Below are 15,029 nucleotides of genomic sequence, written 5' to 3'. Positions count from 1 at the left end.
CCTATTTAATCGCGGGACCCAAGTCTGGTTAACGGCAAACGTTCTTTCACTACAGACGGTCTCAAAAGAATTGTGCTCATCTTTTCACTCTGTGAATAGGGAATATGTGGGCCTTGTCCTAATGGGATTCACGGTCCAGATATTTTAAAACGAATATATAATTAAGACATAATTTTACAACAACAATATACGTGGAATGATCACAAATACGTAAGACGCGGGACCTACAAGGGCGTACCATGTAGTGTATTAGGAAGGATCTTATTTAGGCTGATACGGAGAAGATAAATTAGAATTAACAAGGTAAATTTAAATGGTCAAGAAAGAGACGGGGAAAGCATTTCCCTCTGGAAAACGTAGGACTGTCCAGGAATATAAAGTTACTTGGTACACTCTTCGTGGTGGATTGGCCATGTTAGAGCATGGAGACAGGCAAATAGTCCTTAAATCTCAGTAAAATGACAAATATTTATGTCCCACCCTGCACGGTTTCTTACATCCTCTGTCGTCTAGATCATTAGCGATAACAGAACGAGGCCTCCCACGTTGCCGTGGAAAGCGCCTGAAAGGGACAAGTATCGCTTGGTGTCTCATTTTGAAGTTTAAAGGAGGTCATGGGACCGTGCCTAGCCCCACGGGGACAAGCAAGTGCGATCCTAAGGTGGGTTCAGAAGAAGAATTTGCAACAGTGGTAAGGAGAACCAGGGACTGTCACGGAGGGAGAGAAAAACGGGATGTGAGGCTGGAGTTGGGGTCAGGAGACTGGCTCCGCCGGGCCTTGTGGGCACCACTGTCGAGACAGACCCTTAACAAGTTTTCTCCTTAGAAGATCGATTGGGTTGTTGCAGGGTGAATAGGTCAGAGGGAGCGTGCACAGAATCAGAGAAACCAGTGAGTTAGGTGCGAAACGACAACAGGGAAAGGCGATGCTGGACGATGGTGCAAGTGAGGAGCCCGCAGAGCGGTGGTGCCCCCGAGGTGGGCTTGGGCTCTGTTTCACCAGGTGGGCAACGGGAATGGGGCGAGGGCCGCGCTCGTGTAAGTGTCCTTCGTGAACTCTGGGCTGCGTGCTCACGGCATGACTTAGACGAACAACACAGATACACGTGAAGGTCAACGGAGACCGAGACTTCAGAATCCGGTGTGTCCGACGGGCCTTTCCCAGGAGGTTTCCAAGCTGAGATGCCCAGTAGACAGAGCTACGCGTCTGAAATAGAGCTTGGGGGGCAGATCTGGGGTGAGTACGTGGGCCCGGCGGTCGTTGACCAAGAGCACTGTGAGTAACAGACAATTCTCTATTTATATAAAAAAATATATATAAAGGGGGCGACTTCCACCACCGCCGTTCCCCGCGCCCCCCTGAGAGACACTCGCTGGGCATCCAACACCAGAGGGTCGGTGGAGAAGCTGGGCCAGCAAGGGGTGCTGAGGGCGGCATCCGGCTCGGACACGTGGAGCCTGGAGAAAATGCTCCCCAGTCCCCGGCCTCGTCATCACATCTTCGCAGTCTCACGGCCACCCGTAAGCCGAGTCCGCACACTGATGCAGGCAAGGACGAGCGTTCAGCGGCCCCTTTCATGCGCCCCTGGGCGGTGCACAGTCGTGTCGGGGACGGGGGGGGCAGCCTGCCGAGCGAGCGGAGAGAAGATGCTGCTGCTCAGCCCCAGGACCTTCTCCGGGCCTCCACCCCACGCTGGCCGCGCTGGCAGGCGGCTTGGGGGGCCTTCGAGCTCGTGCTGTCTGCGGCGGCCGAGATGGCAGAGTCGAGCGAGGTCAGCTCGCTGGGTGCCGCCGTCTGGGCTCAGATGCAGGCTCTGCAGAACCTGATTGCAAAGGAGAAAGGACACGCGTGTCCGCTGCTCCAACGTGCTCTTCGCAGGGCGCTGGCCGCGTGCCTGGCGAGATGACAGAGGGACGGAGGTCGGCAGCCCTAGAGGCCACCGCACAGCACGAAGGCTGCTTGGGCTGTCGCTGGGCTCGTTGTGACCTGAAGCTGAATCGATGCTGGGCGGACGGCTGGGAGCGGGTGTTGCTGTGCTGCCCGGGTTCAGCAGGAGGAGGACGGAAATTTGATTTACTGTCGCCAACAGACACGTGGCCTTGGACGTGTGTCCGCTGGAGGCCCCGGCTCCCGTCACTTGACAGGCTTTATCGTCTGCTCCATGGGGGCCCGCCGCAGGGCACCGTGTGTGCAGAGAGAGCGGGGACGGCGACACGAGGACCAGGACCGGGGCCACCGCCCCAAGGCAGGCCCGTCCGCTGTGTGGCTGGTCCCTGCGCGTCCGAACGAAATCTGGGCCTTGTCGTGAAGGACAGTTGCGTTGTCGGTTCCCCAGAAGTCGCCAGTAAGAGGCAGTGTCTGGGTCCCCCTCAGCTGGCCGCCGGGGACCTTGAATCGCTTTGGGGCCAGCGGGTCAGCTCGGCCCACCTTTGTTCACTTTAATGTCTTAGAGACTCACCTGCCTCTTTACTCATAACGTTCACGCCGAGCGCTGGCGCGGCCGACCCCGGGTCCCACCGGCCGGGACGAAGGCCCGTGTGGCCGTGTGACGTGTGCTCAGGCCTGCGGCCTTGCGGGGGAGCAGGGCTCAGGCCCTGGGTGTCGGCCTCCCACGGCCCTAACAAGCGCCACAGCCGGGGGGAGCGGGGGGTTGCACCCCGGGAGGGACGTGCGGGCGGACTCGTGGCTCCTGGGCCTGTCCTCGTGGCTCCTGAGGCCTGTCCTCGTGGCTCCTGGGCCTGTCCTCGTGGCTCCTGGGCCTGTCCTCGTGGCTCCTGGGCCTGTCCTCGTGGCTCCTGGGCCTGTCCTCGTGGCTCCTGGGCCTGTCCTCCCGGCCCCCTCCACGTGGAGAGCAGCAGTCGTGCTGGCCCGGGGCTCGCGGCCGGCCCCCCAGCCTCACTCCTGCTGAAGGCCCCCATCTCCACGGGAAGCCGTGTCCTGCGGTGCACGGGGTGGGGTCCCAGTGTGTGAATTTGGGGGGACAGTTCAGCCCCTCTGCCCTGCTCTGCACCCCGGACGGCAGCCCTCAGGGCCCTCACTGCGGCCTCCGGCCCGGGAGCAGCCAGGCTGTGGGCTGACGGGCGCTGTGGGGCGGGGGAGCCCGAGGCTAAGCTCCTCTCAGGCTGTCAATCTGCGACACCACACGCGTCACGGGCCTCTAGGCCCCAGGTCGGGACAGGCGTAGGCCAGACACGCCAGACACCCACGTTTTAAGACAGAGGAATTGGGATGAAGCGAGGAATGGTGGGGCCCAAGCAGACCTAAAACCTTAGCGAGGCCAAGTCCCTTAGATTCTAAATCGTGAACCTGGAGAATGATCCTCTTGTCCCCGGGGCTGGTCCCTTAGGACGACCGCGGGGCTCGTGCTCTGCGGCTGAGGGGGACGAGGCCTGCACCGCGGGCCCGGGCCGACCTCGGCACAGCCTTCTCGGTCTTTCTTCTCTTCTCTTAAAGAATGACACAGGGTGCAGCTGCCCGGCCCCGTCTGTGCGGCCCCTCGGACGCCAGAAGACAAGGCCTCGCTGCGCACCTTGTCGCTGTTCCCCTCGCTCCACGCCGCGGGGCTCCCGCAGGGTAGCCCGAGTCTCCCCTTAGGTTCCGCCGAGGTGGCTCACCAGGGCCCTCAACACACCCACAGAACCTCTGGATCAAATGGTTTTCTAGCCCCACACTTGGGCTTGTCTCCAGAAAATACCTCCTCTTTGTTGTTGTCGTTGTTGTTGGTCTGGCCTCAGGGATAACCCGACCATTTTCCAAATCTTCAGGTCTAGTCCGGGTTGTTTTGCTTTGCTTTGCAGTTTCTTCAATTTTTCTAAATTCTCTGCCGTCTCATTATAAGCAGCAAGGAAGACGTATTTTTTTGATAAATTTATTTTTTATTGGTGCTCCATTTGCCAACATAGAGCATAACACCCAGTGCTCATCCCGTCAAGTGCCCCCCTCAGTGCCCGTCACCTAGTCACCCCCACCCCCCACCCTCCTCCCCTTCCACCCCCCTAGTTCGTTTCCCAGAGTTAGGAGTCTTCATGTTCTGTCTCCGTCTCTGATATTTCCCACTTATTTTTTTCTCCTTTCCCCTTTATTCCCTTTCACTATTTTATATATTCCCCCAATGAATGAGACCATATAATGTTTGTCCTTCTCCGACTGACTTACTTCACTCAGCATAATACCCTCCAGGTTCCTCCACGTTGAAGCAAAGGGTGGGTATTTGTCGTTTCTAATGGCTGAGGAATATCCCCCTGTAGACACAGACCCCAGCTTCTCTGTCCATCATCTGTCCATGGACACTGAGGCTCCTTCCATATTTCAGCTACTGTGGACATTGCTGCTAGAGACATCGGGGTGCAGGTGTCCCGGCGTTTCCCTGCATCTGTGTCTTTGGGGTAAATCCCCAGCAGTGCAATTGCTAGTCGTAGGGCAGGTCTATTTTTAACTCTTTGAGGAACCTCCACACAGTTTTCCAGAGTGGCTGCCCCAGGTCACATTCCCACCAACAGTGCAGGAGGGTTCCCCTTTCTCCACATCCTCTCCAACATTTGTGGTTTCCTGCCTTGTTAATTTTCCCCATTCTCACTGGTGTGAGGTGGGATCTCATTGTGGTTTGGATTTGTATTTCCCTGATGGCCAGTGATGCGGAGCATTTTCTCATGTGCGTGTTGGCCATGTCCATGTCTTCCTCTGTGAGATTTCTCTTCATGTCTTTTGCCTGTTTCATAGATGGTTTGTTTCTTGGCTGTTGAGTTTAATAAGTTCTTTATAGATCTTGGAAACTAGCCCTTTATCTGACAGGTCATTTGCAAATCTCTTCTCCCATCTGTAGGTTGTCTTGTAGTTTTGTGGACTGTTTCTTCTGCTGTGCAGAAGCTTCTTATCCTGATTACATCCCAATAGTTCATGTTTGCTTTTGTTTCTTTTGCCTTCATGGATGTATCTTGCAAGAAGTTGCTGTGGCCGAGTTCAAAAAAGGTGTTGCCTGTGTTCTCCTCTAGGATTTTGATGGAATCTTGTCTCACATTTAGATCTTTCATCCATTTTGAGTGTATCTCTGTGTCTGGTGCAAGAGAGTGGTCCAGTTTCATTCTTCTGCATGTGGATGACATATTTTTAACGCATCACCTAGAAATCTCTTCTGCTGGGCATCTAAGTTCGTCTCTCACAAGCTGTACCTTCCACAAAACACTAGCCAAGTTCTTTGCCACTTTACAACAAGGGTCACCTTTCCTCTGGTTTCCAATAACACGTTCCTCCTTTTCATCTGTCACCTCATCAGAATCACTTGTAAGGCCCCTATTTCTGGGGCAGCCTGGGGCGCTCCATGGTTGAGCGTCTGTCTTCATCCCAGGGCGTGACCCCAGGGTCCCGCGATCGAGTCCCACATCGGGCTCCCTGCATGAAGCCTGCTTCCCCCCTGCCTGTGTCTCTGCCTCTCTTTCTCTCTCTGTCTCTCATGAATAAAAAAATGAAATCTTTAAAATAAGCAAAGTCCCTATTTCTATCAGTAGCATCTCTAAGGCAGAGTAGCCCTTCCTGAACATGACCTCGTAGTCCTCCGGGCCCTACCCCTTGCCCAATGCCAAAGCTGCAGCTATAGGCTTCGACCCGGCAGCCGCCCAACAGAATAACAGACACGGGTCATGAACAGACGTCGCACAAGACAGGATTACTCGATGCCACTCAAACATACGCCGAGATGCTCCCCGTAGCTCACGGTGAGATCAACGGAAACTGCAGCGCCCAGGATGTCGTGTTTCACCGAAGATGCTGGTGGAGATCCCAGGCCTTGCCAGCGTGCTCAGGGACGGGGCCGTGGGGAAGCCGTCGTTGTCACACAATGTCCGTGGGGGCTCGGGATGACACAGCCCCATACGGAGAACAATTTTGCAATATCTAACAAAATTCCAGAAGCGCCTATGCATGTTCTCATGGCGTGTCCAACACTGGAGGATGTTCAATGGCTACAGCTATCTCTTTACTTCTGATCAGTCATTAATCTTGAATTTCCTTAGGCTTCTCCCTAAACAATTTTTTAAAGTCCAGACTTGTCCATCTCCCAGCTCAGCCTCTTCGCTTGAATTCAAAGTGGCAGCTCGGGTGCTGTGCCCCAAACTCTTCACCCTCCCGTTGCAATGGGTCTTTCTCCTCTGCCTCAGTCTCCTCAATTCCCAGGATCCTCCTTAGCCCCCAGAATAACCTCCACCACTATTAATGCAGTTATGAAATGTCATTCATCAAATATGCTCCCCCTTTTAGGTTTATTTCCTTCCCCAAATTATCATCACCCTAGACTTAGCTGCCATCATTTCCACCTGGGCCATTTCAGCATCGTCTCAACCGTTACCCGCGTGTCCTCTCTTGTCACCCATGACTCTTTTTTAACATAATTGCCGAAATACACATATTGAATAAGATATAATCTAGTAACGCAACGGTATACCCCTACCCTAATGTACACGTGTATATGCAAAATATATGTAAAAACATGTGCAATATGTAATGCATGAAGAACAATGCATAATAATATTCAAATTTATGGTTATAATTTCCCTGACCGAACCGTTCTAAGCACTGCCTGGTGTCCTTAAAGTCCCCAGAATAGTGCCTGGCTGTGCACGATTTAGGCTTCACTTATTATTATTCGAGCATCATCTCAGGAAATTTTTCTTTCCGTCATTCTTCCCTGCCTTTTCTCTGTGTGTCACACATGCTATGTTCTGTCCCATTTCAGGTTTTTTTTTTTTTTTTTTTCAGGTTTTTATATATGAAGTTGTTTTTGCCCGGGATATACCTTTTCCTTTATTGTAAAACCAACTTCCATTATTTTGTTTTCCTGCATCCTCACCATCATTTAGTGTTACAGGTATTTTCTATTTCAGTCATCCTGAAAGCTGTGCAGTGATAATCCCATTGTAGTTTTAATTTGCATTTTCATAAGGGCTAATAATGTGGAATATCTCTTTATCCTTGTACTGTCACCTCACAGACCTGAAAACTTATAAGAAATGGATCAATTTCCCAAACACCACAAACCACCAGCCAGCCAAACTCAACCAAAGTAAAATAGATAATTTTATGTTTCTAAAGCCATCAAAGAAATAAAAGTTGTAATAGAAAATTTTCCAAAAAAGAAATCTCCAAGCCCAGATGGTTGTACTAGAGAATTATGCCAAATATTTAAAGAATAATTAACACTAATTTATACAATGTCTTCTGGAAAATAGAAGAGAATGGGACACTTCCATCCTAATTTTATGAGGATAATAATACCGTAGAGCCAAAAAAATAAATAAATAAAAATAAAAATAAATAAATAAACAACAACAACAAAAAAAAACAGGAAAACTGTAGATCCATGTATTATAACTTAGGTGCAAAAATTCTCAACAAAATATTAGTTCACATTTTTTTTTATTTCTGTGTAATATTTCTTAGTATGAGTGTATCACAGTTCATCCTTTCCTCTGTGAATGATTGAGTTGTTTCTAGATTTTAATTATTGCCAACAAAGCAATTATGTTTACTCACATACATGTCTTTCTATTGTTCTATTGATATAATTTCCTTTTCTTTTAGATAAATTCCACAGTGTAAAATTGTTCAGATATATGCTGGGGATATATTTAACTTCTAGAGAAACAGTAAAGCAGTTTCCCAAAGTCCTTGTTTGTACTAATTTAAATACTCACCAGGGCTGGGTTTTCTTCCACATTGTAACCAACACATACTATACTTAACTTTTAAAATTTTAGACATTTAAATATGTGTATAGTCGAATCTTATTGTGATTTTAAGTTGTATTTCCATAATGACTAATGAGCTTGATCGTCTTTTTTCTCTTTTAGTTATCCTAAGACTTAGATCTTAAGATTTGGTTCTTGGTTTTCTTGCCCAATTTTTCTCTGCCTTTCAATAGAAGTGTATGTATCATTTGCCTTCGTGGATGTATCTTGCAAGAAGTTGCTGTGGCCGAGTTCAAAAAGGGTGTTGCCTGTGTTCTCCTCTAGGAGTTTGATGGAATCTTGTCTCACATTTAGATCTTTCATCCATTTTGAGTTTATCTTTGTGTCTGGTGCAAGAGAGTGGTCCAGTTTCATTCTTCTGCATGTGGATGTCCAATGTTCCCAGCACCATTTATTGAAGAGACTGTCTTTCTTCCAGTGGATAGTCTTTCCTCCTTTATCGAATATTAGTTGACCATAAAGTTGAGGGTCCACTTCTGGGTTCTCTATTCTGTTCCATTGATCTATGTGTCTGTTTTTGTGCCAGGACCACACCGTCCTGATGACCACAGCTTTGTAGTACAACCTGAAATCTGGCATTGTGATGCCCCCAGCTATGGTTTTCTTTTTTAAAATTCCCCTGGCTATTCGGGGTCTTTTCTGATTCCACACAAATCTTCAAATAATTTGTTCTAACTCTCTGAAGAAAGTCCATGGTATTTTGATAGGGATTGCATTAAACGTGTAAATTGCCCTGGGTAGCATTGACATTTTCACAATATTAATTCTGCCAATCCATGAGCATGGAATATCTTTCCATCTCTTTGTGTCTTCCTCCATTTCTTTCCAAAGTGTTGTATAGTTTTTAGGGTATAGATCCTTTACCTCTTTGGTTAGGTTTCTTCCTAGGTATCTTATGCTTTTGGGTGCAATTGTAAATGGGATTGACTCCTTAATTTCTCTTTCTTCAGTCTCATTGTTAGTGTCTAGTAATGCCACTGACTTCTGGGCATTGATTTTGTATCCTGCCACGCTGCCAAATTGCTGTATGAGTTCTAGCAATATTGGGGTGGAGGCTTTTGGGGTTTCTAGGTAGAGTATCATGTCATCGGCGAAGAGGGAGAGAAGGCAAAAGAAACAAAAGCAAAAATGAACTATTGGGACTTCATCAAGATAAGAAGCTTTTGCACAGCAAAGGATACAGTCAACAAAACTGAAAGTCAACCTACAGAATGGGAGAAGATAGTTGCAAATGACGTATCAGATAAAGGGCTAGTTTCCAAGATCTATAAAGAACTTATTAAACTCAACACCAAAGAAACAAACAATCCAATCATGAAATGGGCAAAAGACATGAAGAGAAATCTCACAGAGGAAGACATGGACATGGCCAACACGCACATGAGAAAATGCTCTGCATCACTTGCCATCAGGGAAATACAAATCAAAACCACAATGAGATCCCACCTCAGACCAGTGAGAATGGGGAAAATTAACAAGGCAGGAAACCACAAATGTTGGAGAGGATGCGGAGAAAGGGGAACCCTCTTACACTGTTGGTGGGAATGTGAACTGGTGCAGCCACTCTGGAAAACTGTGTGGAGGTTCCTCAAAGAGTTAAAAATAGACCTGCCCTACGACCCAGCAATTGCCCTGCTGGGGATTTACCCCAAAGACTCAGATGCAGTGAAACGCCGAGACACCTGCACCCCGATGTTTCTAGCAGCAATGGCCACAACAGCCAAACTGTGGAAGGAGCCTCGGTGTCCATCGACAGATGAATGGATAAAGATAAGTGCTTTACAATAATGCGGTCAATATTTTTAACTTACAGGTTTATGCTATTCTTGTCATACCTTTTACTTATGCATATGTTACAAGTTCCATTTTCTTAATATTATATTTTCAGCAGTTAGATATCTTTGAAGAAATTTACATAATAAGAAAAATTCTTACATAAGTTACCATATTTCCCTGTCTGGTGTTCTTTTTTTATGTCTGGTGTTCTTTACTCTGTTTTTATAGATTCATATTTCCATTTGGTACCATTTTTATTTCAATATTTCATGTATTTTAGACCTGCCCATGATGAATTATTTCAGTTTTTATACGTCCAAAAGTCTTTGTTCCCTTTGTTTGTGAAAGATAATTTTCCTGGATATAAAATCTATTTTGCTTTGTTGATTTCTTCATGTTTTGTTAGTATTTTAAAGACATTGTTTCACTGTTTTCTTTCTTTCTTTCTTTCTTTCTTTCTTTCTTTCTTTCTTTCTTTCTCTTTCTTTCTTTTGATGGAAACTGTGCTGACATTCTTAACTCTGTTTCTATGTACATAACATGTCTTTCTTCCTCTTACTGCTTTTAAGTTTTTCTCTTTATTCCTATTTCTGAGCAGTTTGATATTGTTATGCCTTGGTACAGTCGTCTTTATGTTTCTTGTATTTGATATTTAGGAGCTTCTTAGATCTGCAGATTTGTTGTTTTCATCAAATATGAAAAAATAAGGGAGCTATTATGTCTTCATAAGGTTCTTGTGCTCTTTGTTCTTCCAAGGACTTTGATCACAGCACAATTCTTTAGACCCTTTCAAATGTTAATTGTTTATCCTTTCTGTTTCATTTTGGACAGATTTCCTTGCTTTTTCTTCAGGTTTACTAATGTTTTGCAACATCTATTCTACTAATATCTAATTCCACCCAGCTCTCTTTTCATGTAATACATTGTAGTTTTCATTTCTAGATCAACTTGTCCTTTGTGATATATTTATTGTTTCTACCTTACTTTTTGAACATATGAAGGGCAGATATAACAATTTTAATATTACAATAAGCTAATTCTAATACATATGTCACTTTTGCTTTAGTTTTAGCTAATTTTTCTCATCATTTTGGGTAATATTTCTTCCATTTTTGAATGCCTGGCAAACTTTGATTTAATGCCATATGCCATATATGTATTTTACCTTGTTGGGTACAATATTTTTATTCTGTAAATTTTCTGTTTTGTTCTGAGTCCCAGTTTAGCTACCTGGAAATAGTTTCATCCTTTGCATCTTCCTTTTAACATGTGTTAGACAAGACCAGAGCCATATTTATTCTAAGGCTAATTCTTCTCCACTGTTGAGGCAGGACAATTCTGGATACTTTTACCCAATGTTCCATGAATTATGAGATTTTCTTCCCATCTGGCTGATAGACTAGGCATTATTCCTTGCCCTTTATCAGTGTCAGGCACTGTTACTTTAATCTTTTCCAATGTATCTTTCTCTCTTCTCCGGTGGTTTCCATTTCTGCATTGTTGCCAAGTACTCAGAGGCATACGGGACTGGATATTCTTCAGATCTTTATGACCTTTATTCATGCAGCTCCCTCTCTGACATTCTATCTCGCCAACCCTATTGGCCTTAATCTCCTGGAGCCCCAGCAATGTCTTCTCAACTCAGGGAGGTGCCACTGCCTGGAAAGTCTGATAGGCATAGAGCCTAGCTTGTTTCCTCTCTCTTAGGGATGACTGTGTAGTTACCCAATGTGCAAAGACTTAAAAACCTTAATTTCAAATATTTTTATTTCTTACTTTTTTTTTCTTCTCTTTTCCTTTGGTTATTTTAAGTGGGAGGAAAAATCTAGTTCCTATTACTCTGTCTTTGCTGGAAGTGAAATAATGATTTCTTTTATTTGTTTGTTTGTTTGTCTGTTTGTTTCAGAGAGAGAAGGAACCAGCCTGAGCACGAGCAGGGTGGAGGGTCAGAGGGAGAGGAAGAAGCACACTCCCCACAAAATAGGGTGCCCAGTGGAGGGCTCCATCCCAGGACCTCAGGGTCATGACCTGAGCCAAATGCAGACACTTAACTGACTTAGGCACCCAAGTGCCCCTTAAATAACTACTTCTGATGCCAGGTCATATACCATATACCTATTGAAGATGCTATTTTAATTTTACTTGTGGGAAAAAATACTGTCACTGTACCTAGAATTAGCACATGGACCTTTACTATGCACCAACACTGTAGGTGACAATCAACAATTTCTAATAGCTAAAATAGAAAACCACATCGTTAGTAATTTTAGGTACCTTTGAGAATTGCTCTTCAAAAACCTATATGCTTAATCATATTTGGTTAATTTGATCATATTTGGTTAATTTAATTCCTATATGGAAAAAGTGATACTAAGGACAATAACAATTCCAAATTAATTAATAAGTGTCATTGCATTTAATAGATTTGTATAACATTATTAATTTTATAAAAGAAATAGTGAATTTTTATATAAAATCCTTACAAGAACATAAAAATGCTAAACTGAAATTTATTACTAAGAAAACAAATATATGTGCTACATATATTTAGGTTTTTTCCACTGATAGGAAAATCTTATCTTACTGAAAATTGTAGGTGAGGTCTTTTTTATATCTTTTATTCAGAGCACTTCAACTTCTTTTTCCTCCTTGAGATGAAGAAATCCTGATACCATTATTGGCATCTCTAAACCACCTTTCATCTCTCTGATCATCTCCTTCCTTCCTCTGATGTTGTAATGTTTTCATATCTCAATGTTAAGAGTAAAAATGATTTTATATATTTATTTCCTGCTCCTCATGATATCAAATGCATATATTATATCTTGTAAGGGATAATATTTATGACAGAACAAAGCAAATAAAATTTTAAAAAGATCTGGGATTAAAAGCAAAGCATTGGAGCCCTGGTAAATGAAAAAGAACAACTGTATATTTGAAGATTCGAGGAAAATTGAGATTTTAATTTTGCTTACAAATTTAGTGAAATAATTATTATAAATGTGGGTCATCTATCTAGTGAACAATCCTGCTTTTAAACACTATGGTCAGCAAAGTGCCTGGAGGCTCCTAATTTGTTCTGAACCAGGTGGTATTGAATTATTCAAACAGAAACAAAAGTTTTATGAATTCCTCAGTGTCCATGCTTATGTTTCTATTTTCAAACCCAGAGAGCAAAGTAACATTTGCAAAACCCAAGAATTCCCAAGTCTATAGCACCCTCTGCTGAATGCAACACGATACCAAGCTTTTACCAGTTCCTAGATTTCTGCAACCTAGATCCTAACTGAAATGTCTTATGATTTCCAGGGTTCTTAATTTTTCTTGAGGCAATTTGTGACCCACATAACTCATTTGTCTTAGTTAAGTTAAATCTGTATATTGGAATAGATAAATCCTGATATTTCAGTGGTGTAATTCACTGGTTTCTTGCTCATTCCCATAAAGTTTCATGAGTAGCAAGGAAAGGACTCTGATCTGTGCAGTCGTTCAGATGCCCATGTTGACAGGGGCCCTGCCAGTGTCAACACATGACGTCCAATGCCAGCAGACCGAGATAACAGAACATGTTTATGTGTGTGATGGTTATAGGGCTAGCCCAAAAGTTCTAATACCAATTTCAGCCACATTCCATTAGGCAGACTCAATTATAGGATTTCGTGAAATGTAGACTAGCCTGTACTCAGGAGAGAGAACCGTTTGATGAGAAGCTAGCAGTATTGGTAAATACATTTACATGAAATGTGGAGTCATAATACCCAAGGCCCGGTACTTAAACATCCCCAGTGGACAAAATACCATCTAGTTACTTTGATGGAGAGATAGTGAGAAAGCATCTGAAATTTGAAATCGGAGGCACGCAGAATTAAATATCAGTTCTTCAATTCACTTACTAAGTGGTTTTGAGAACGATATTGACTCTGTTACTTAGCTTTCTTGTTTGTAAAATGGAAATTATACCACCTATTCTGGGCTGAATTGTGTCGTCTCAAAATGCGTATGCTCAAGTATTACCCCTCAAGGCCTCAGAATGTGACTACATTTGCAGGTCGCGTTGTGTGGGCCCAAATCCAAAATAGCTGGTATCCTTATAAGAAAGGAGTTAAGACACAGACGCACTAGAGGAAGACCATGTGAAGACTCAGACACAAGATGGTTATCCACAAGCCAAGGAGAGAGACTTCAGAAAAACCACCCCAGCCAATACCTTGATCTTGGGCTTCCACGACTATGAGAAAATAAATTTCTGTTATTTCATTCAGCCATACTTTGCTGTGGCAGCTAGCAAACTAATACAGTACCTGGCTCTCAACATGCTTTTGATGATAATATTGAATATTTAAACTGCTAAGTAAATTGCTTATCATTTGGAAATCATTCAATAAGTGACAGTCTTTTTACTCTGAGTCAGACATGAGTGTTTAACTGAGGTTTTGTGATTTGCTTTAAAAATGTATGACTATGGCCGTCATTTAAGGGATTAGAATCTCAGAACGAAAGAACAAAAATTCTAGTGACATTCAATATAAAAGATAATTATTATTTTAATTATATCAATGGCTAAAATTTACTGTCTGATCAATAGATGTCAGGGACCTGGTCATTCGTGTTATATACCAAACTCACAATGACTCTATAAGGGCTTTGTTATTGTTGGGATAGAGCTAATTATCTTCAGACTAGGTCCAACTACAGCTCAGAATCCCAAAGTCAATGAATTTTGTTTCATTAGTCTCTCAAAGAAGAATAAGGAAAGTACTGAGGTTTTATATCAGTTTCTTGCAAATTATGAGCAGATAAACACAAATCCAGTATCTAAAGCAATTACCAGAGTCCAGGAGTATGTAAGTTATCTTGGAGAATAAGAGGGAGGTGAGGTTTTTGAAAGATCTAATAGGGGGCACCTGAGTGGCTCAGTTAAGCATCTGACTTTTGACTTCAGCTCAGGTCATGATCCTGGAGACCCAGGATGGAGTCCCTGCGTGGAGCCCGCTTCTTCCTCTGCCTGTGCCTCTGCCTCTCTCTCCCTGTGTCTCTCATAAATAAGTAAGTAAAATCTAAAAAAAAATATTATTCCTCTCCCTCTCCATCTGCCTCTGCCCCACCACTCATGAGTTCTCTCTCTTAAAAAAAAAAAATCTAATAGGATCCATTTCCTTCATCACATGCAGGAAGCTGCTATTGTTAAAATGCCTTGAGAGCCAGGAAATGTAGCTCTGTCAAGAGGACATGCTCTTTTATGGCCTCTGCTCTATTCAGTCATCTGTGAACAGGCAATTTCTTGCATTAGTTAATCACTATAAAAGGACATGTATCCTCTGACAAAGACAACTTTCTCTAACCATCGTTGTCATACTTATGACACCTATACAGTCATTACCTTCATTTTACAAGTGGGAAAACAGACAGACAGGGTTTTCATGAGTTGGCCAGGGTCACACAGATGGTGATGTAACCAACACTTGAATTCAAGCATTCAAGCCTGTGTTTCCTTAACTACCCTGACATGCTGA

At 44.1% G+C, this 15,029-nt stretch overlaps 1 protein-coding gene across 1 annotated transcript in view; it reads right to left on the bottom strand.

Annotated features, from left to right (window-relative positions):
* Nucleotides 1–3,287: 3,287 nt before the first annotated feature.
* LOC121481372 overlaps nt 3,288–15,029 on the bottom strand; it is a gene marked incomplete at its 5' end in the record, with an annotated part of 103,656 nt that continues 91,914 nt past the window's right edge. The window contains 7 exon segments of the mRNA XM_041738669.1: nt 3,288–3,590; nt 4,109–4,275; nt 4,278–4,412; nt 4,415–4,723; nt 4,726–4,818; nt 4,821–4,920; nt 7,933–8,848. Coding sequence (XP_041594603.1) covers nt 3,288–3,590; nt 4,109–4,275; nt 4,278–4,412; nt 4,415–4,723; nt 4,726–4,818; nt 4,821–4,920; nt 7,933–8,848 — 2,023 coding nt within the window.

Source organism: Vulpes lagopus, chromosome 23 (assembly GCF_018345385.1).
Source record: "Vulpes lagopus strain Blue_001 chromosome 23, ASM1834538v1, whole genome shotgun sequence".
NCBI lineage: Eukaryota > Metazoa > Chordata > Mammalia > Carnivora > Canidae > Vulpes > Vulpes lagopus.
The sequence above is the reverse complement of the archived record's forward strand: the minus strand, read 5'-3'. Positions and strand labels throughout refer to the sequence as shown.